At 30.6% G+C, this 21436-nt stretch overlaps 2 protein-coding genes across 2 annotated transcripts; both read left to right on the top strand.

Moving 5' to 3' along the window:
- Positions 1-14: 14 nt before the first annotated feature.
- Positions 15-4470, top strand: LOC116768263 (uncharacterized). The gene is made up of 4 exons (XM_032658951.2): positions 15-119; positions 1068-1196; positions 1308-1437; positions 4337-4470. The coding sequence occupies exons 2-4, from the start codon at positions 1111-1113 to the stop codon at positions 4436-4438; spliced, it is 318 nt and encodes a 105-aa protein (XP_032514842.1). The 5' UTR covers positions 15-119; positions 1068-1110; the 3' UTR covers positions 4439-4470.
- Positions 4471-5252: 782 nt separating this feature from the next.
- On the top strand, positions 5253-20147 carry LOC116767943 (cytochrome P450 4C1-like). Its single transcript, XM_061523657.1, has 10 exons — positions 5253-5414; positions 9447-9629; positions 10633-10742; positions 11631-11721; positions 12081-12269; positions 14683-15038; positions 15162-15230; positions 17629-17785; positions 19309-19482; positions 19966-20147. Exons 2-10 carry the CDS (start codon positions 9482-9484, stop codon positions 20121-20123), a joined length of 1452 nt encoding a protein of 483 aa, XP_061379641.1. The 5' UTR covers positions 5253-5414; positions 9447-9481; the 3' UTR covers positions 20124-20147.
- Positions 20148-21436: the final 1289 nt, after the last annotated feature.

Here is a 21436-nt window from a genome sequence, read left to right as displayed (position 1 = left end):
TTTGGGCGTATATTCATTATATGTATTAGTCATATGTAACAATAATAGCAATAATTATAGTTATGTTTGTTATTGCAACATAGTATCTTTTGCAATAATTAGTTGCAAAACAGTCGTTTGTGAGTATTTCTCTATTTAAATAAAAGATGTCAGTGATATAAAATATGCTTGATTTTCTAGTCTTTTGAATCCTATTTCAATCGCCAAATAATACTTGTAAAACAACTATTACGCATCTTTCACGTAGATTAATTAGTTTTTTTTTGTTAACGCAATGTTTAGAAAAGAAAGCAATTCGATTACATACGTAGTAAAATTATAATAGTGTAGCGATTATGTCTGTACTTGGAACTGCTAACCGTGAGAAATGTCTATAGAGACAACAATTTTGTCTTTTATCAGTACTAATTCTTTCTAAGGTACTGATTTTTTACTTTATTTTATTGAAATAATTGCTGTGTCTAAATTACCTCTACTTTAATTACAAGAGACATTTATATAAAAGTTTCTTTAAACACATAGGTGCATAGACAAATGTAAAGAAATATTCTTTTTATAATCAAATACTCTAATGAAAGTATCTAGAATAATTTATTATTTTTCTTTTAATGTTCATTATTAAGTTATTATTGTCTAATAATTTTAATCATGACACTGATTTTACGATAAATTTGTTTAAAATGTAAAACTTGCAATTTCATCTTCAATTTTATTATTTATATCCACCTCATTAAAACGAAATATTTTTAAGATGGATTTTAGTTAAGCTAAAATCTACATAAGTTATGTAAGGAAAGTTTTTTTAAATATGGGTAAGTGTAAAGTGCGGGTTTGCCTCATGGGTGATATTTATTTTATATTCCCGGGTGATGTGTGAATAAAGATTTGTTGTTATTAGAGTGCTCTCTTGCATTGTTTTTTTTTTTGAAAAGCATGAGCATTTATTATAATAATTCCCTTCATGACATAAAAAATATATTTTACAACTGGTTGGTATGTATATATTTTTTAATAAAAATAATCTTCATGTATACGAGTCTTGTCACGTAACTTTCTATCAAACGCAGGAAAGGATATATTATAGTATATATTTAATAGAAGACATAAAAGATGTCTCAAAATAAGGAAGAAGATGATGTAGGTCCAGAATCTATAGAGGAGGCAGGAATACTGGAAGCAGATGTGGGAGCACATTTGTAAGTTAAAAAAAATAATCACTACAATTCTGGTCCACTCTAGGGTACCAAAAATTATCTGAATTTTATAACTTTATGTTCTATATTTTTAACATGTTTTTTAACTATCAGTGACCAACAATTGGCGGGTATAGACCCGAAGTTGAAGATCAACATGGACCCCCAAGCTCATCGTGACCTGAGACCGGAAATGATGTTTATACGGGAGGAACTCCGTCAGGCAAAATGGCAGACATTGGCTGTGAGATCAATATATTACCAATTTGTTTTTTTTTTTGTAAATATAAGACGTGGTTCAGATGATTTCAATTCCATATTTCGCTTGTGGTTTTAGGTTCGTAATCTATATGTCGTTTTTTAATTTTTTTACAAAACGATTGATGTTTTCAAAAGTTTTTTTAATATTATTTTTATGGCATCTCTGTGGCATCCACAATACACATTCAAAATTTTGACTGAAGATAATATAATTGGTTGAATAATTGGCTGAAGATAATAGAAAATAAAAGAAATGTTAGTACCTACGTTGCTATAAAAGTTCTAAAAACTTTCTTATATAATATATTTTAATTTTAATTTTAATAAGAATGATATTTTAATGTAATATTAACAATATAAAGAAAATATGAAAAAGCGATGTGAACGTTACGGTAATGTCAAAAATAATGATTTGGATTGGATTTATTAATTCAGAAATGTATTAAGGAGGATTTATCATAACAAGGATTGATGAACGTAGAAGGACATAGAAGGAAGATGAGTGAATGACACTACAATTTTATTAATACTTTTTCTATCGTAAAGGAATATATAAATGTAATTTATCAAAGAAAACTCGACTTAAACTTTTTCGGATATTGAAAAACAGTTTCTTAAATCAGTTATCTCTTTTAGTCTGTGGGAGGTTAGCTCGTTTATAAAACCGTCGTTCGATAAGCGATTTACAAGTTAAATCAATTGAATAAACGCCGCACAGCTCGGTATTGAACGGATTATTTATACTTGAGTCGCTACATATTTTGAAATAACTGTTAGACGCAATTTCGTTGGCGCTGTTTCGTCAGTTTCAGGAGAATGGCTTTGGACTCAATCGTTCAATGTGTTCATTGATTAAAAACACATAGACACTAAATAAAATGTTTGTTTATCTTGACATTTAATGATATAATTAAAAATAATAATAGGATTATTCTACTTAATTTCACATCATCACTACATACGATAAAGCGTTAAAAGTTTTTCATACATACATTTTAGCACAGTATAGCATTTGATTTAGTGATTGATTGATTGAGAAACGGGAGACGCTTCTTTTAATATAGTAAGTAGGATTTAGTAACGACTCAAACTTAGACCAAGCACCAAGGTGTCTGAAAATAAAAATAATGGACATTTGTGTCCCTTATCTCAACTAATTTTTATGAAAATACACTCTTTGTGTATTCTTACTGTTTTAATTTTTCGTTACCATTACAAATAATTCAGTGGCTGTGCAAAACAATATCATATTGATAAAATATCGCTACCACAATTTCTTTAGAAATGATTTTTCAATTAGTGTCTCATCTGTATTGAGTTGCGGAGCCGAAATGTGGCATGACATTCACTGTGGGGCTGGTAAATTAGACAGGAATTCAAGATCACATTGAACTATTGAGTCTTTTATGAAGTTTTTTTAATTTCGACTGGATAGTGCTCGACTGTCATTCCACCAGTTGGAAGGTGGAAATGAAGTCGTAAGTGGTGAATATACTATCTCAGTATCAATTGAAAAGTGATACGCTAGATAACGAAAGTAAGGGTCGCAGATGTGGAAAGTGATCGGTCCTGTTTTAAGGTGATCAGTGAGCGCTTGGAGTCGAATCTTGTTAGACTAGTGACCGTGTTAAGGTGGACGTAGTTCTGGATGCTGTACAGCATGAAGGTCGAATGGTATGAGAAAGGTAACAGCTGGATGCAGCTGCCCAGGACCAGGACGGTTTCAAGAGAGGCCTAGCTCGTAAAGTGGAAGGCGATAATCTGATTGTGATTAAAACTGTCGAGGCTGGTTTTATTCTAAGCGTAATTGAAATATTTGGAAGTGAAAATCTACTTACATGAACCTAAATTTAAATATATAATAAACAATAATAATAAAATTTAATAAAAAAAAAGAATATTGCTCAATTAAATACTTAACCTTTTCGGTCCTGTCGTATATAAACTTGAACGGTATGACTTAGGTAAACCAGCCAAACATGTTTGCAGAACCTTTTTTATCGCTCCCAATTTATTTTATTTATGTTTGTGAGTGTAATCTGTAAATCTTTATTAACAACTTTTTAATATTTCCATAACAGTCAGAGTAATGTAAGGAAGACTGTTTAAAGTGCGTGTTATTTGTGAGACACTCCTTCGTCTTATAAATTACTCTTAATAAAAATGTTAAGAATGTTCTTGAGAAACATTATACTTAAAAAAATGTTGCCAGCCATTTAATATTTTCCCGTTTGTTGGAAAAATATTTTAATTATCAACTTTATGGTTATGTATCCATAATATTTTTTTTACTTTACAAATAAATTAATTCTTTCCAATATCAGCTTTAGATTGATTCCGTCATTTGTAATATAAAAACCAGCAAATTCATTATCAAAAGCTGAAGAGAATTTTTAAAGACATTTAAATGTTGTAAGTAATTTAATCGAGTTTCCCTTTACAAGGAGTTCCTTTAAAGAAAAAGCTTTTAGTAAAGATAAGATGTATTTAATTGGAATCACTGGGTATTTTACGGCAGTCGTCGAAACGTGTACCAGAAACGAGTTAGATGCAAAGTGAATTAAGATTCAGAAATGAATACTGAAACGAAATTTATTACTGTAATAATAGTGCTTATTTTTCACTATCTATTTTTAAATACATCTTCAAAATATGTGCTTTGTATTTAATTTAATAAAAATTAATAGGATATAAGCTCGTATGTCCTACTTCGAATGTTGTTGCTATTTTTATGACACGTAATTTAAGAGAGGCTGCCGTCACATAAGCTATAATGCGATAACTTAATAATATAACTGTCAGAAAAAACTGTGTAGCGAACTTTGTTAATCTCGATGAGTCAATTAAACTTTTACAGGTGTACAGACATTTTGCTTTCACAGGTTCGTCGAGCGGCGCTAAAGAAACTTCTCATCAGAGATTTCTTGGAAGAGGACTGCGAGTTGAAAAATTTAGGACTGTCATACGCTCCACCCGATCCGTAAACTTAGCTATTGCAATATATTGTTGAACGAAAGTTATTTTTTCTTCATAGATATCTCACATTATAAATCGGTAACTGTTCTTTAAAATCTTTTTAATTAATCCATAGAAAAGCTTTAGTTTTTAAACTCCATGGAGGTGATTGATTAGGTTAAAGAGGTTGCATATCTTTATTGTAAATATGAATATAATACTTTATTTGTGTTTTCAAGTAAATAATATAATTCAATAATCCATCTCTTTTGTTGCGTTCATACCTTATGAAAATCTTTATACAACAATTTTAATAATATTTGTTTTGTCTTAATATGACTGCCATGTATTTGGGAATACATTTTCGGTCCCATGCTCCTAATTTGAGTTAACGTTTAAAAATTCTATTATTCTCAACTATCTTAGGCGCTGTTCACACGAAGCGCGTCATAACATCAAATTAAGTTCGCTGTAGTTGTTGCTTTCGTGTGAATAGGCTTTAATTAAAAGCTATTATGTTAGTTCTATTATTGAGAATACTTATAACATTTGCAAGATAATTTTCGTCACGTGATGCGTCATTAAAAAGGATTAAAGTCGAAGGATAAAATCCAAACCTGTTTAGAACAACATCTATATAAAATATCGCAAATCTGCAACAACTATAAAACAGCATTGTATTGCGTAAGGTTGTATCATTATTTATTTTGGCTAGCATTCAGTTGTATTACAGTTAAATCACACGAAGAAAGCTATGGATAGACAAAGATGGGTGACATAATTAGTGAAGGTTTTAAAATGTTTTATTTGTAATAAAAATCGTAAGTCGTGTCGTTTACGTTCCGTCCCGTGTAAGTGAACATGTATCTCAAGTTGATAAATGACTATATCACTCAGTACTTATTTATATTCCGATGTTTTAACTCGTACAGTTTGGTATACGGAAATTAATATGTATTTATTACAACTGTAGACTTCGCTGAGTATGTTGGATAAGTTTTGACAGTAAGTTAATAATTTTATTTCTTTTGAATCACTCTTCACTAATTTACATCACAATGAGGTTAACTTGATAGATTCGTTATTTACTCGCAATCAATATTTATTATCATATGTAGCTGTATTTTGTAAATTGTTTTTAATTTTTATAGCACAATTACATACGTTCGTAACAGATTTAAATGAATAGAATTATAAAACTTTTCTTTGGTTGTAACTTCATCGTATTTCGCACCTTTGTAATTGGAATGAACCGTTCGGAAATTTTAAGTTTTTTTTTGCGTTGTTCATCACATATCGGAAACTCGTTCTTTAATATTTTATATATAGTTTTGGTTTGGTGAACATAATAGACTCACATGTAACATAACTTATGATAAAACAGTACTTGTTAAACAGACATTTTATTTCAGCATTATTTTTCCTTCGAAATATTTTAAATCTCGACCCAACATGATTGCAGTAGAAATACGGATTATATATTGTAATAGATTATATTTTGATGATATCGCTTATCATTTTTACTGATTTTATGTTTTGTGATTTCGTTTGGTTTATACTTCAATTATTGTGTACTATTTTTATCAAAAATTATTCTACATAATATTTCACCTCTATTTTCACTGTTTCCTTACAATTTAGCAGTACTAAATATTTTGTGCAAAATTTTACGTTGGCTGTATAAAACATACTGTATATATTTATAGAAATTATGGATCGTGGTTATTCGGCAACGAGAAAAAGTATATATTTTTTTTAGTTTAGGGTCGTAAATCTAGAATTAAATATATATTTTTAAAGTTATTACAATTATTCAATCTCGATCATGGTAGTAGAGTTGTATACTAAAAAATATACAAAGGAACTTGACAGTATAATATGTATATAATAAAAATAAAATATTTGGTGATTTCTATTTGATTATTGTAAATTTTTATAACGCTCATCACGATCCTATAAGAACATAACAGAACCTAGCACTGCCAGGCCTAAGTATAATGATACGGAGACAAACATAAGTTGACCAAATCATATTTTCCGTTACCCTAGTTATATTAAGTTCGAGTTAAAAAAACGTTGGCAGAGTATGCTCAACTATTGTCACGCTGGTACTTGGTAGCATATACCAACCCCCGTCCCTATTGACCCCTCGTCAAAATGTTACCGTACCTATGTCACCTTGTCAGGATGTATCTTTGGAATTTGCGAAGTGTGCCATGACTATCGATTACAGTTGGAGATAGTATCTCTCTAATCTTTGATCAGCGTACCACATAATAGTCATAGAACTACCCTTATAACGGGAAATAAGTAAAAAATATTATGCAACATTAAAAACCTCATATCCAAGAGTTTAAGTAGGCGCTTAGGCGTAAATTTTAAGTTTTTATATTTCAAAATATTGAGGTAAAACTAAACATTATTTAATATTTAATAAATTAATTGTGTGTTATTAAATACTTATAATTTCTTCATATAATAAAACAGATAAGCATGATAACCTGATAAAATAGTTACATCAATTAATTGTTTTATCAAGTATCCGATTTAGATAAAATTCAACTGTGATAAATATGAAGCATTTGTAATAGGTTTTGTTATTGCAAATGGAACTATGATCATTGTTGTATAAATTAAATATATATATTTTCTTTGTAAAATGAATTAAATTTTTTATGGTCATGAATAATGTGCTTATAAACTTTCCCGTAACAAATTATAGCAGAAAATAAAGAAGATGAATAACAACAATTAAGTAATATTAATAAATTATTGCTATTAATTTCGTGGTTGTAATTTAATTTGACATCGCAAAAACAAATCTATAGATACGTATACAACCATTTTATACAACGCCTAAGCTTAAAATAGTTTCAATTTAAATATTTTGTTGAATTTTTAATTTCAGCGGTGGCTGAATAGTTTGCATACTTTTAATGTTAAAAATATTGAGCTATATTTATATTATCTGTATTATTTGACTGTTATTCATTGAATTGGGATTTAACTTCTGTTATTTGGATTCTCCGAGTATAGATAGTTTGTAAAAATTTAATATGTTTATTACAGTTGTTACTTGTAAATTAAAAAAAACGATGTTCTTATATTTTTAACTAGCTTATTAATATACAACATAAAAAAGTGCATTTTTATTATTTTAATTGAAGTGTCATGTATCAAATCAATTGTTATATATTTTTTTTATTGAGAACATTTAAAATATTCTTCTTAAAGAAACTGAATATAGGTATTAGGTATATTTAATTCGTAGTATTCTTGACTTGCAAAATGTATTCCCGTAATGAATGCCCAGCCGATGATTTTAATTGTTCAGCTTTTCAAGAAAAAAAAAAACATATAAAACACTTCAAATGTTGAATATGTGACATTTATATAGTTATATTAACATAAACATTTTGATAATAGCAACTGCAATCTTGTTTACATCGCATGGCCCGAATTTTGTTACTGTGATGTTTTTGTTATGATGTAGGAAATTTGGAATTCTTTATGTTTTTTTGGCTTGTTTTTACAGATTAAACATATTTGTGAAAAAAGCGTGGGGAGTCAAAACATTTGAACCATTTACATTAAACCTCGTCCGTCGTCTGAATTAATAGTCTGCTTAATGGATAGTCCATCGGAAAGGTGTATAATACAATAATTTAGTACTTCATTTCCGTTTCTAAAAAGTTTATTATGTAACCGCTGGAAGATGAGATATTTTATTACACTGAAAAATATATCTTTGCTATCTGCGGGAAACGTGGTTCGTGAATTGATTTCGAATGAAGTACAGCTGTTCAGCAAAACCGGAAACTATGTGTGGTATAAATCGTTAATAAAGTATAACCGAAAAATCGAAACTCCACCATATTATAGAGTTTTCAAATCATAATAGAATAGAAATGTCATTACGTTTGACATTTAGCGATAACACACACCGGGAGATCTTCGTTGTTTGACCGATTGCAAATGTGTAATATTCTGTTAGCGTGTGGAGAGCTTACTTTAATTAATATGTTTTTAATACTTAATATTAATATCTAACAAGTTTTATATAAAAAAAAATAACTTTGCACAACTTCTGCGAAATAAATGTTGTCTATTTTTTTCATGCTATAACTTCATTCGCACTGGAATCGTGGAATATTTTGCCAATGTCCACGTTTTTTTTTTGTCGGATGAATAATAGTCATGAGTATTGTGTGGCGAAAAAACGAAGGAGTTTGTGGAATGGAATAAAGGCGTCTGCCTATTTTAAATTTCACGTAAAATTTATTCCGTTTTATTTTCTTTAAAAGGGGTACAAACTACAAAGTTTCAAACACACTCCACACGTATAGAACGACTGATGACTAATTCCAGAATCGACTATAGATAAAAGACATTTCCGCCGTGCATTTGTCACGTACCTACAATATTTGTCAAGTACTCTGCATCCCTACGAAAGTCGATATAGACACGGTGACAAGCTTACATCTTGAATACTTTTACAATCGGATTCGTAAAATAAGACTTTTAGTAAGTTTAATAAACTTGTCAAAAATAAAGTGATCGAGTTTACATTAAATATTTTATAGTAAATTTGAAATAAATTTTTGTTTATGATGATTTAATAATGGTTGTTCCTATCTAGACAGTCTTGTCCAGGCTCGTACTAAGTAGCAAAAGAAGATCAGCTTAGACCTTAGAGTAACTATTTAAATCTTTTTTGCCCAACTTCCCTAGCAAACTTTCTTTGTCCAACTTAAAATTATCCTTATCCAACCTTATACCTTGTGCAACTTAATGCTATAATACAATATGATACCCTACATGTTACCTTAGTTGGCAATACGATACTATTTACATATGTACTTGCTGTTAGATGGAGGGTCTGTTTTTTTATGACCGTAAATATAAATATTATAATTATACTGAAAACTTGACTAAAATAATAGAAATAAATATCTATTTTAAGAGTTTATTCTCGAAGAGATTAGATAGGAGACTTATTATTTAGCATCCTAGACCGTCACGTAATTATGCTTTCAGATATCTCGATTAGTATGATAATTTGAAAAACAAAGATGCTGTGGCCGATATTTTTTGGATTACTGGTTTGTGTGGTGGTGTGGAGACTTATCAAACAGGAGCCCAATGACCTTGCACACCTGCCTGGACCTCCAAGGACACCAATATTTGGATCAGTTTTTATGTTCCTGGGAAAATCTCATAGTAAGTTAATTCCTAACCGGCTTAAGCTGTAGTGGGCGTGATATAAACATTATGTTTTCATATAATCAAACAAATGAATACGTTATTATTCATTAAATAATAATAACACCTGATCTTTGTACGTTTACTCGTTTGAAACGTGTTTCATTTCATGGCCGTCCCAGATAAATCTATGCTATATTATTGGGTACGTTAATTACGTCGTAGTTTTTTTTACACCAATTAGTCGACCTTTTCTAATAGTATACATAAAAAGGCAAATGCATAGAATAAACATCCAAAATTACAATTCAAATTAAATTAAATATCATTTGATGTTACTGAGTAAACGATTTAAAATTATTCCGCACATATTATCTGCATAATAAGTAATAAAAACATAAATACTATTTCGTTTCATTTTTTTATCTCATTTCCTAACAATTGCATTATCATATATATATATATATAGAACCTTGGTGAGAACCACAGACAATAAAAACCTCGACAGGTTAAAAATATTAGTAGAATTGATTATAAAATGTTTGTTTACGTTCGGTTTATTTTTAAATATAAAATTAGATAATACCAGTTTTATCGTATCGTTTTTTATTATTGTTTTGTTTTTATCTATATAAAGAGAATGAGGTCTGCAGTGACATTACGCAAAATTCCGAATTCCGAAATACATTTCAAAATATTTTTTTATTTCTTAGACGCAAGGAACTTATCTTGAAATTAATATCAATCGATGTCTTCATTAATTATAAACATTTATGGAACAACAATTTTATAGGCAATACGTGGTTATGTAGCTACTTTTTTTTTTGCACATATAAAATCTTTTTTAATATATAAAAAAACGCGGACGAAGTCGCGTGAATCAGCTTATTATATGATATGCAGTTAATACATATGTGAGGATTTAAAAACTTTAAAATAAATATTATTTTAACATTTTGAATGACATTATGTAAATTTCTTATTCGAAGAATTTTTTGCTTATTAAGAAAAATTATTTTAGGCGAACTCTTCAAAATGTTGGTTGAGCTTCCAAAGAAATATGGAAATCGTCTTGTTATCAAGGCAATGCACCGGTATATTCTTCATGTATACAAAGTCGAGGACATCGAGGTGAGTACAACAGGTGTTGCGGGAGTTAGGTACACCTCTCGGCAATCGTTTTAAGATCGTTTTGTCGTTTGATTAGTTCTCAGTACCAAGTGTACATAGATTGTTAAGTACAAACAGTTGACATCAAACTAAGCGCAAAGTATTTCCAATGAGGCATACATACGTGTATTTCTAAGTATAAACCATCTTAAACTGTGTTTATAGTTCGTTGTGAAAACCTATATTAAGGTAAAATACTTTTTAATATTGAAAGTTCGTAATTATTATGCCTAAACATTATCGATGCTTTTTTTAGTACTGAAATTACGAATATATAACAAATAAACTGAATTGTTTTGGGGGCGTTTTTTAATATAAAAAAAAGAGTTTTCTTGATAATTTTCCGCTTCCTTAGTAATGTGTTTGGAAAAGCTTTGTGTATACTGGTTATGTGTTAATAACTAAAATTTATAAACTAACGTGTTATAAAAAGGTTGTCGTTTTAAAATTTCCTCAATATTTTTATTATTATGTATATAGTTATATTCATTCACTCGCTCATCATTTCTTCGTTTTATCTTCATTCGTTCTAAATATTTCCATAGCTGTTAAAGAATTATGAAACTTCAAATATAATTTATAAAATTTTCGTTAAGTTTTTTTTTATATTTGTTTAAAATATATTCACAAGTATTCTATATTACTGAAGATAACTATTCTCTGACTTTTGACCTCCGCTGATAATTAATAGGATCCGCTGATAAAATTTACCTAACAAACAATAGATAGGTACGTTCATTGTTTTTTGTGCTGTTATAATTATTAAATGACTTTATAAACGATGGAAATATACCGGCTTTGTTGCTTTGTTTGTTACACACGGTTAACTGAATGTTATATTATTTCTAGATTGTTCTAACACATTCGAGAAACATCAAGAAGAATAAACCTTACACGTTCATAGAGCCGTGGTTGGGAACTGGCCTTCTTATTAGTAATGGTATTATTATATATTATTATTATTATTATTATAAAGGTAGTATAATTTTTAACGAATTTTCTTTTGAGCTGACAGCGCTTAATAGTATTTTTTGGTGTTTTGTACATTTAACTTTTTCATAAATAAATTTACAAAAGTATCCGAAAGAGAAATCAAATATATAAGTCGACCGTTTACCTTTTTTTGCTCTTTTGCTATATATGTATATGTATATATATATATTTCTCTATAACATAATTTACAAGCAGAAATAATAAATATAGTACTATGAACTATATTAACAAATTGAGAGTCATTTGAACAGAATACTCATTCTGTATTTAATAACAAACACTCGTAAAAGACATAAAAGTTTTCAGGCAGTAAATGGCAGAAACGGCGAAAAATCTTGACACCGACATTCCATTTCGACATTTTAAAGGGATTCGTAAAAGTATTCGAAGAGCAAAGTAGGAATCTGACAACAATGCTCAGGAAAAAACTGCAGGAGTCAAATGTTGTCGACACTATGGCCATCATGAGCGATTTTACACTTTATATTATATGTGGTAAGTTTTATTTTGAATTAATATCCTATTATAAGAAAAAACACTCGCGATCAGTGAAAAATATTACAGATTTGAATAAGCGAATTCAGATTTTATTTAATCAATATTAAGAATCCGGGAATTTTATTAAAAATAAGGAACACGAGAAATTATGTTAGTTTTATACGCGTACGACTTTACAACATTAAAGTCCTAAATTACAATGTACGGTAATGTTTTCAAATTTGATATCTATATAACTTAAATATATATTTTTTATTATGTGTTAAATACATCCTCATATTTTCTTAAGCTGTGTATTTTTTAATTTGACATTTTTTGTTCAAACTTATGTACATCCAAAGACAAACGAAATGATAAAAGTTGTCGGATTTTATTTACATAAGTGTAGTAACTTCTAAACAAATTTCAATATTTCAAAACTAAGCTTGTTGTTGAGTTGAGTTGAATTTTCAATTTACTATTCCCTAGTTTTAGATTCAATCAAATGTTATAAAAGTTAAACATTACGTAACATTTCACTAAGTTAAATATTAACTTCAGTCATAAAGAGTTCCAGAATTTCAAATTATAAGTTTGAAATCGCCAATCCGCCTTGAGCATGTGTTGTGATTAATGCTCTAACCTTCTCCATGTGGGAAGATGCCTTTGCTCAGTCGGCTCCGATACGTTGATGATAAAGAGAAGGTTAATTGACTTGCTAGTTAAGCTTAAAGAAGAATTTTAGTTAAGAAATAAACAGAGGCTAAATATATTGAACAAGGTTCATTTGATAAAACGTTTAGTTACTTTTAATACAAGAGACCTACGTTACGTAATTTTGAGTTTACACGCTATACGACGAGTCGCCCGTTAATACTGATGTGGGAAGATTTGTGAATAAAAAACTGCTAACGCTCCGTATGTAGTGTCACGATGCCGACTTAGATTAAGCACACTGCATCTTTGGGGATTTATTTTGGTACAAAGTGAGACGGTAGACACCGCTTAAGTTACAATTATATACTTAACACTGCCTATATTTTAGAAAAAAAATGTCACGTACGTTTCTATAATTGCTTTAAAATTAAAATTATACATTTAATTCAATTAGTTCAAACGGCGCACACGCCAATTGGTTAGTTTTAAAGTGCTCCCAGCATTTTTCTTTTATGTAACATTCGCGAAATATAATTAAAAATTTTAGATACATTACGAAAAAAATAACGAGTCGAAGGGAATTGTTATTCAATATATCACATTTTTACTTAAACATTTAAAAAAATATATATATTATTTAAAAAACTATAAAGAAAAAATAATGTAGAATGTAGATTATATAATCTATATGTTAATATTACATTTATTTTTACAATTACATTTTCTTTACATTAAATCCAATATCAGTAAATATGTGTCCGCGTGAATATCACAGCTGTTCTCGGTTACAATTACAAAGTGTGTGAAAACAAGACATATCGTAGCCTACGTGGCAGCCTTTTCTTTTAAACCTAAATACCGCACCTAACGCCATCTGTCGGGAAGTTTTTGGAATCGAGACCATCTGTAAATGTATACAAAAAAATCCTTCAATGTCAAAAAGTTCTAGAAAGGTATTGAATGTGTTTTGAATGTGGAGTAATTTATTTTGATAAGAATTAATATAAAATAACAAAATAAAGATTTTTAAAGATTTTTATCTAATTGTGAGATAACTACAGTTATTAGATCTATAATTACGTCATATTTTTTGTAGAGAATTATAAGTTCTGCAAAGTGGTAGTACATTGTTTTGTTCTATAATTAATAGTTTCCGTAGCACAGGGCATGTAAGGATTTTTTCGTGTGATTTTTTTGGACCACGTCTTACCTTTGGCTTACATTAGTAGACTTTTAGTACCAAGTCCTAATTTTTTTTTTAAATAAACTATGACTCACAGCCATCAAAACATTTTTCGAATCGGATCAGCGGTTTCAAACAAAAAAAATAAACTCATCCGCATCATATTATTAAGTATAGATATATGGCATGAGCGAACATTACTATGTTTTAGTAGGTGCAATTTTATTTTTTCCGTGTTTAGTTTAAAAGCAAACACTGGACATTAATCCTAGTACCACGGGAGGCTTAGTGAAATAAGATTGGCGATTTTAGACTCACGAAGAACAATAATTTGCTCCGAAAGCAACTAATTGATAAGTCTCGCACAACGTAGTTAACTTTGTTGTAAATTTAAAAGCTTTCTGTATTCTGTTAATATGTACACACACGCACAGACTTTTGAACCAAAATTTAAACAATATTTTAACTAAGCCAATAACATAATATTAAGGAATAAATAGTTATAACAACTTAGAAGTATATTCAATAGTTCTTGATTTAAAAATCGTTTTGCCCTAATAGCTTCTTGATATAAATATCCTACTATTTTAGAGACGGCTATGGGTATAAGATTAAATGCGGATAAAAGCGCTGAAAAAATGATGTATAAGAAGGCCATCATGGAAATAGGACAGATAGTGATGAAGAGGCTGACCACAGTGTGGCTTCACAGTGACCTGATCTTTTACAATATGCCCATCGGAAAGAAATTCACCAAGTGTTTGGAAAACGTGCATTCCTTCGCTGATAACGTGATCCTGGAGAGGAAAAAAAAATACGAGAGCGTCGCAAATGAGGATGGTGGGAGAAGGAGATTAGCGTTTTTAGACTTACTCCTTGAAGCGGAGAGGAACGGAGAAATAGATTTGGAGGGAGTAAGAGAAGAGGTTAATACATTTATGTTTGAGGTAATATTACTTTATTTTCCCTTTTTTATGTATTGTTTTTGATTGATTTCGTGATGAAATTTTAATGTGTTTTTTTGTATAGTAATTTTTTTATAAGTATTGAATGTATGTTTTTTATTTCAGGGTCATGACACAACAGCTACCGCTTTAGCATTTGGCCTGGTGTTGCTCGCCGACAGCGAGGAGGTTCAGGTAATCTATCAATAATTCTTTATTAGTATTTAAATATCTCTATTTATTAAAAAGTAAGTACAAAATATATATATTTAACAAGTATTTCGAATATATATATATATATATTTAGGTTACTAACAAAATTGTTAAAAAGATAAAGTTGTCTTATAAAGCCAGTACTTTTAACTAGAACAAACTCATTATTATCTTAAATCAAAACACCTTCAATAAGTTAAATTCAATTTACAAAGACACAAGTCATGTCGACAAAATACTTTCCCGCGTAAAAGTGAGCAAACCAGATGTTATCGCTTTAACGTCACTTCGGGTGCGTTCGGGAATTTTAAGGTTCGGTTCAAATTAAATGTGTGTTCCCTAAATATATATATATATTCGAAATACTTGTTTTCATAAAATTTTACTTATCTTGTATAGGTTTTAAATAATATACATTTTTTAATTTAGTTATATTTTAATAACTAGCCTCAGCTAAACGGTCGATATTTTATACGATTTTTCTTATAGAATCTTATACATTTAATTTCATAAAGTAAAAAATCTGTTTAAACCTTTTTAGGACATTCGTGAAGTAATAATAATAATTGCTTATTATAAGAGACAATTGAAATGTTACAGAAGAAATATTTTACAAACTTCCTCAGTTTTTTGCCTATTTCGGGAATTTACTGAAAATGTATTTAAATTTCTCGGTCGGAAGATTGATAATATAGGTCGTACTCCATCTTTAGAAGGTATAGTAGATAGCTTTTAAACGATCTCAACAAGGTAGATAGCCAACAGATCAGTAACGTTAAAAAAGCTTGGATCTTCGATAATTATCTGACTTCACGTTTAAATTGGCCTTTCCTCGTTTATGATTTTAATAAAACCCTTTTGTCAAAGTTAGATGCAGGCGTCATAAAGATGTTGAAGTTGTGGCTCGGGCTCGCGCTAACGGCTGATTCATCGGCTTTATTTAGGGATCGCAATAGTTTTGGGATGAGTCTAAAAAGGCCATCGGAGCTCTATAAACACCTGAGAGTTTCCAAGAGGTACATCTTGGGGAAATCCCAGGATGACGTCGTTACATCGCTCCCAAAAGACAAAGATGCCCCAGAGCTAGAGTCAAGACTTCAATTCCACAAGCAGTTTATGATAGGAGCGCAAAGTAACAGAGTAGGGTTAGGATCAAGTAGGAAGGTCCAAGATACGGATATATTGAAGTCTTTTATTCGGCAAGACGAGAATGATAAATATAAGATCCATGCAATAAGTTTAGAAATGCAGAACGAGTGGTTAGACATAGGAGATTTTTGCATCCCATTAGCACTTAAATGGTGCACCTTAATCCATGATTGGTCGCCAGAATTGCTAAAATTCTATCTCAATGCGTTCCAGATGACTCTCCCAGATCAGAGTAATTTAGTAAGATGGGGTAAAGGTACTGAAAAGACTTGTTATATCTGTGGGAAGGCAGTTGGAACTGCTAGGCACTTGTTAGTGGGATGTACGGTACTCCTCGATAGCGGTCAATACTCGCGTCGTCACGATAGGGTTCTGGAAATCATACGTGAAGCGGTTAGTCTTTCGGTAGCCAGAGCGCAAAAGGAAATAACCACAAACGAGCGATCAGTAGGTTTTGTGAGAGAGGGCACTAGGGCTATAAAAACAAATGTCAAGCCTTACTCCATCCTTAAAGCGGCTACGGATTGGACTATAATGATGGATACGGGTGAAAAACAATACAAAATCCCCGAGGATATTTGTGCGTCGGCCTCCAGGCCAGACATATTTATGTATTCGCGAATATTAAAGCGCGTTGTGATGATAGAGCTTACTGTTCCTTGGGAAACCAATATCCCCAAAGACCATACCATCAAGGTCAACAAATATTACGAGCTCACAAACGAACTCACTCGAAATAGGTTCGTCGTGGATTTATACGCGGTAGAAGTGGGAGCGGTATAACGGCTAAATCTCTCTACAACCTACTAAAAGACTTGGGCCTGTCCAGAACTCATATCAATTCGTTCTTGGAACGTACTTCGAAGGCAGCCCTAGTAGGTTCTTTTCAAATATGGTTAGGTAGGGAGAGGAGCTTGGACAGTGGAGGTGAGCGTTTAACGTGCGTTAGTTAGGGGCCCCTTAAACCTACACCTGGTTCGCAAGTCCCAGGCACTGTTGAAGCTCCACTCCCTGCAACGCAATGGACCCGGCACCCGCACGGTGAATCCATTGAATGCTAAGAGGTTTCGTCTATAATTTATTTATACTAAATTTACTCCCAACTAAATATCAATCAGAAAAAGTCTCCTAAAATCCAGTAGTTTTTATGTTATCGCCGAGAATTAATTAAAGAATTGAGTTTTGGAAATCGATGGTATTATAAAATAAAAAATTATATAATAATATACAGGAACGTCTCTTCGAGGAGTGTCAGCGGGTCGGTCCTGAGCCGAGTGTGTCCGAGTTGAACGACATGAAGTATTTAGAAGCTGTGGTCAAAGAAATCTTGAGGTTGTATCCAAGCGTGCCGTTTATAGGACGAGAAATTACCGAGGACTTTATGTTAGGTAATATTCTTTAGAAATTTTTTTAATTATAGCGAATTATTGTTAACTAAATTGAACTAACTGACTAAGTAAAATTTTCATTAAAAATTTAATAACACCCCCGATCCAAAGAAATTACGCAATTATTATGACAAAAGGTTAGTGTTTCAAACGTCAGATCCCACATATGCTTGCGAGCAAACTGTGCGTGTAACATTCCTATCACCTGATGACCTTGAAGACCTGACCCGATTTCCACCAAACATAGCTGAGAACACTCTCGACGGATGTACCTTTCAAACAAAAAAAAAACGCATTAAAATCGGATCATCCGTTTGGGAGCTACGTTGGCTCAGACAGACACACACACAGACACGTCAGACTTATAACACCCCGTCGTTGTTGCGTCGGTTGTTAAAAATCAAAGTATATAAAATTCCTTAACAACTTTACAAGTAATATAAAGTACTGTATTATCAGTGTTTAGACTATATTTGATCTAAGCATTATTTAGTAATGATGATTTTCTTTCTTCCAACTATATATATGCGTTTAAAATATACTGAAAATGTATCTCTGAGACTTCTCCTACGAATTTTTGTCTACGTTTTCCCATTTCCCATTAAACACTTAACGCATTTTCATGCTTCTGCTGTTCATAGTTCACACACCAATTACATAGAATTTCATGGTAAATATTGACTTACACAAACGAGAATATGAATAACAATAAATAAATATCGATATCAGTGTTTCAAATTGTCTTTATTATTTTGTTTTGTCAGAATAAAACAAACATTAGCGACGTGGCGAAAGTAATTGTTGCATGGAATAATATTAGCTTATTTATCTTTGTTTACCGATTCATATAAAACGTGAACACTGTATGAATTCACATGAAAATTTTATATGTTAAAGCTATTAACTATGATGGGATTTTTTATATATGAACAGTATTAACAGACGCTACGTTTCGTGAATAACCGTATTTACATATACTGTGCGAACTTGTGCTAAGAAAACGGATATTAAATGCTAGGAAACTTAGTTATTTTACATAATTGTATTAGTTGCAAACATCTTCGTGGCAAACTGTTCATGTTGGAATTATGAAGATATTTCATGAGTGTTTGTTCATTTGTATATATATATATATCTTATTTCACTTCAACGGTCGTGATAATTCATTAGAATGGTAGTAATTAGGAAAAACATTGATTCTAGGATATTGTGATGTGGATGTTTCTTAAATTTATATGTATTTTTAACTCCGAAAACTATTTTAAGCTTTCGTTGTGAGTATAAAGTAATAGGATCTACTTTAGTAACGACATAGCAGCGTTGCAATACACATACAAGCTCTGATTTAACTAGTAATCCTTCCTTAATACATGTGCGACAATGTATGAATTCAAAACTTAATACTATATGTTTTTGGTTTTGCATATGTATATCAAGGATACAGGTCCCCGAGGCATAGGACTTAGATTGAAACAGGAATTAAATAAAGTAAATTTTGATATAATGACATACATATCTTTTAGATGACATCAAAGTAAAGAAAGGCTGTGAAGTAGTCGTTCATATATACGACGTACATCGAAGACCGGATCTATATCCGGATCCCGAAGCTTTCAAACCGGAAAGATTTCTGGACGAAGAGAAACGACATCCCTACTCCTATGTACCGTTCAGTGCTGGGCCACGAAATTGCATTGGTAAGAACTAATCGATTTTCATGATTAATTTACCGGGATTTTATAGACTTAGGTGAAGTCAGGGAAGTACCTATGTATGTTTGTGTATGCACGTTAAAATTATCAGCCATATCCAGTAAATGAATAAAAAAATAACAAATTAATTATGCAAAAAATAATACTTTCAAAACGTTATATCGGAGACTGTGTCACAATAAGAATACAATGTCAATGAAACTAGTATTATTCGGAGGTGTCGAGACACCTCGTCTGCCCGTGATCACGGTTGCTGCAAAGTAACCGAAACGTCGGGATTATGTAGTTTTTAAATAATAAAATCCGCGTAGTAAATCCGAATAATACTAGTTTCATTTAAATGAATACTCGCGAAAATCTTAGATCTCATTATAGAATACAATGTCATTTATACGTAGGTACTTTTTAACTATCAATATTACAGGTCGTCGTGAATAATCCAGAACATGCTGTAATTTTTATGTCCAGGTCAAAAGTTCGCCAAGCTCCAGATGAAGGTCGTCATTAGTGAGATAGTCCGTAATTTCAAGTTGTCACCGCTGGTCGCTGGCGCACGACCCGACCTCAAGGTCGATCTAGTACTGAGACCTGCTGAAACCATCTACGTGAAATTTTATCCTCGATAGAATAAAAATATTGATCGGGCTAAATTTTTTTTTCTTTTATTACCTTTTTTCTTTCCTATTATATTATTTTTGATAGATCATAGATAATATGACACATTTTTTGTTACTTAGAATAATAATAATCCATTCTATTCTCAAATAATACCGAGGTACGGTAATTTTATGAGAAATTTGAAGCAGTTTGGTGATCACTAAGACTTTTTTTTACGAACTTTTATTTTAGCAATACGTAAATTTATATGATAAAGCGATCAACTACTTACGGTATATTGTTGCTGGCTAGACACTTTAGTCTATCAGAAAAAATTAATATAAACATGTAACATATACACTGTTATTACATTATTTAATATTTATTTAACTAAAATACCTATATTAAAATCTGCCTTAATTAAAAAAAAAAACATCACAGACAACTGTCAAAAATTCAAACATTATTGACAATGATGGCTCAAGTCAAAATTTATATGACTTGATTGAAATATAAAACAAACTTATTATTATTCCTGTTGAAAAAGTTATTAAAAATATTCTTTCCTTGTATTCATTTTTATTGTAAGGGAGGGAGAGTTTGATAAAACCGATACCCTAAGGACTTGGGTACGTAATTTGGAAAATGTTTGACATTATATTTAAAAATTCTGTAATAAGTAGGTCATTTTTTCATACAAATACGGTATAAGAAAATTGATGAAGGAATCACTTGTGTAAAATTCCAAAAAAAAACGTCAAAGGAGTGGGATTTTCAAACTTGTCTGATAATACCGTGTCTAAGTTTGATAAAACTAATACATTCGATAAAAAATAATATGCTAACTATTTCACTTTAAACATTAATTTTTTTTTTAAAGCAATCTGATTCTTAAAATGAATTGGCGGGAACATTGTATCTTTAAAATCTTATTGTATCTGTGAAGTAATTTATTTATCATGCAAATTTGGTAATTAATATTAGATATTATTTAATAAATAAAAGTAATAGAACTAATCATTTCTAGTTTAGATATTTTGATGCATTTAATATATACTGAATAACAACACAAAGATATTCTTTTTCTTTTCAAATTAAGACACAAATAAATCACAACTTATTAGACTGAACTAACAAGCCAAGATTCAATTTATGAAAAGTTGGCATAATTATTTTCTTTTGGGAGTTTTTTTTAAAATATAATTGCAAGGTTCTATATAATATATCTGTTTGAATTATAAAAAAAATCTGTAGAAACTCGGTCAATATTTTTTTTATATGAAAAAGGGGGCAAACGGCCTACCTGATGGAGGTAGTACCGTGCACATGGACATCCTCAAAA

This window comes from Danaus plexippus, chromosome 19 (genome assembly GCF_018135715.1).
Source record: "Danaus plexippus chromosome 19, MEX_DaPlex, whole genome shotgun sequence".
NCBI lineage: Eukaryota > Metazoa > Arthropoda > Insecta > Lepidoptera > Nymphalidae > Danaus > Danaus plexippus.
The sequence above is the reverse complement of the archived record's forward strand: the minus strand, read 5'-3'. Positions and strand labels throughout refer to the sequence as shown.

What these genes read in the sequence shown, in the direction of transcription:
- LOC116768263 (XM_032658951.2), top strand. Translation starts at nt 1,111, where the DNA reads ATGTCTCAAAATAAGGAAGAAGATGATGTAGGTCCAGAATCTATAGAG. An exon ending in GCAGATGTGGGAGCACATTT is followed by an intron (nt 1,197 to 1,307) that starts GTAAGTTAAAAA and finishes TTTAACTATCAG; the next exon opens with TGACCAACAATTGGCGGGTA. An exon ending in CAAAATGGCAGACATTGGCT is followed by an intron (nt 1,438 to 4,336) that starts GTGAGATCAATA and finishes TTGCTTTCACAG; the next exon opens with GTTCGTCGAGCGGCGCTAAA.
- LOC116767943 (XM_061523657.1), top strand. Translation starts at nt 9,482, where the DNA reads ATGCTGTGGCCGATATTTTTTGGATTACTGGTTTGTGTGGTGGTGTGG. An exon ending in TGGCCTTCTTATTAGTAATG is followed by an intron (nt 11,722 to 12,080) that starts GTATTATTATAT and finishes AAAAGTTTTCAG; the next exon opens with GCAGTAAATGGCAGAAACGG. An exon ending in TTAATACATTTATGTTTGAG is followed by an intron (nt 15,039 to 15,161) that starts GTAATATTACTT and finishes TTTTTATTTCAG; the next exon opens with GGTCATGACACAACAGCTAC.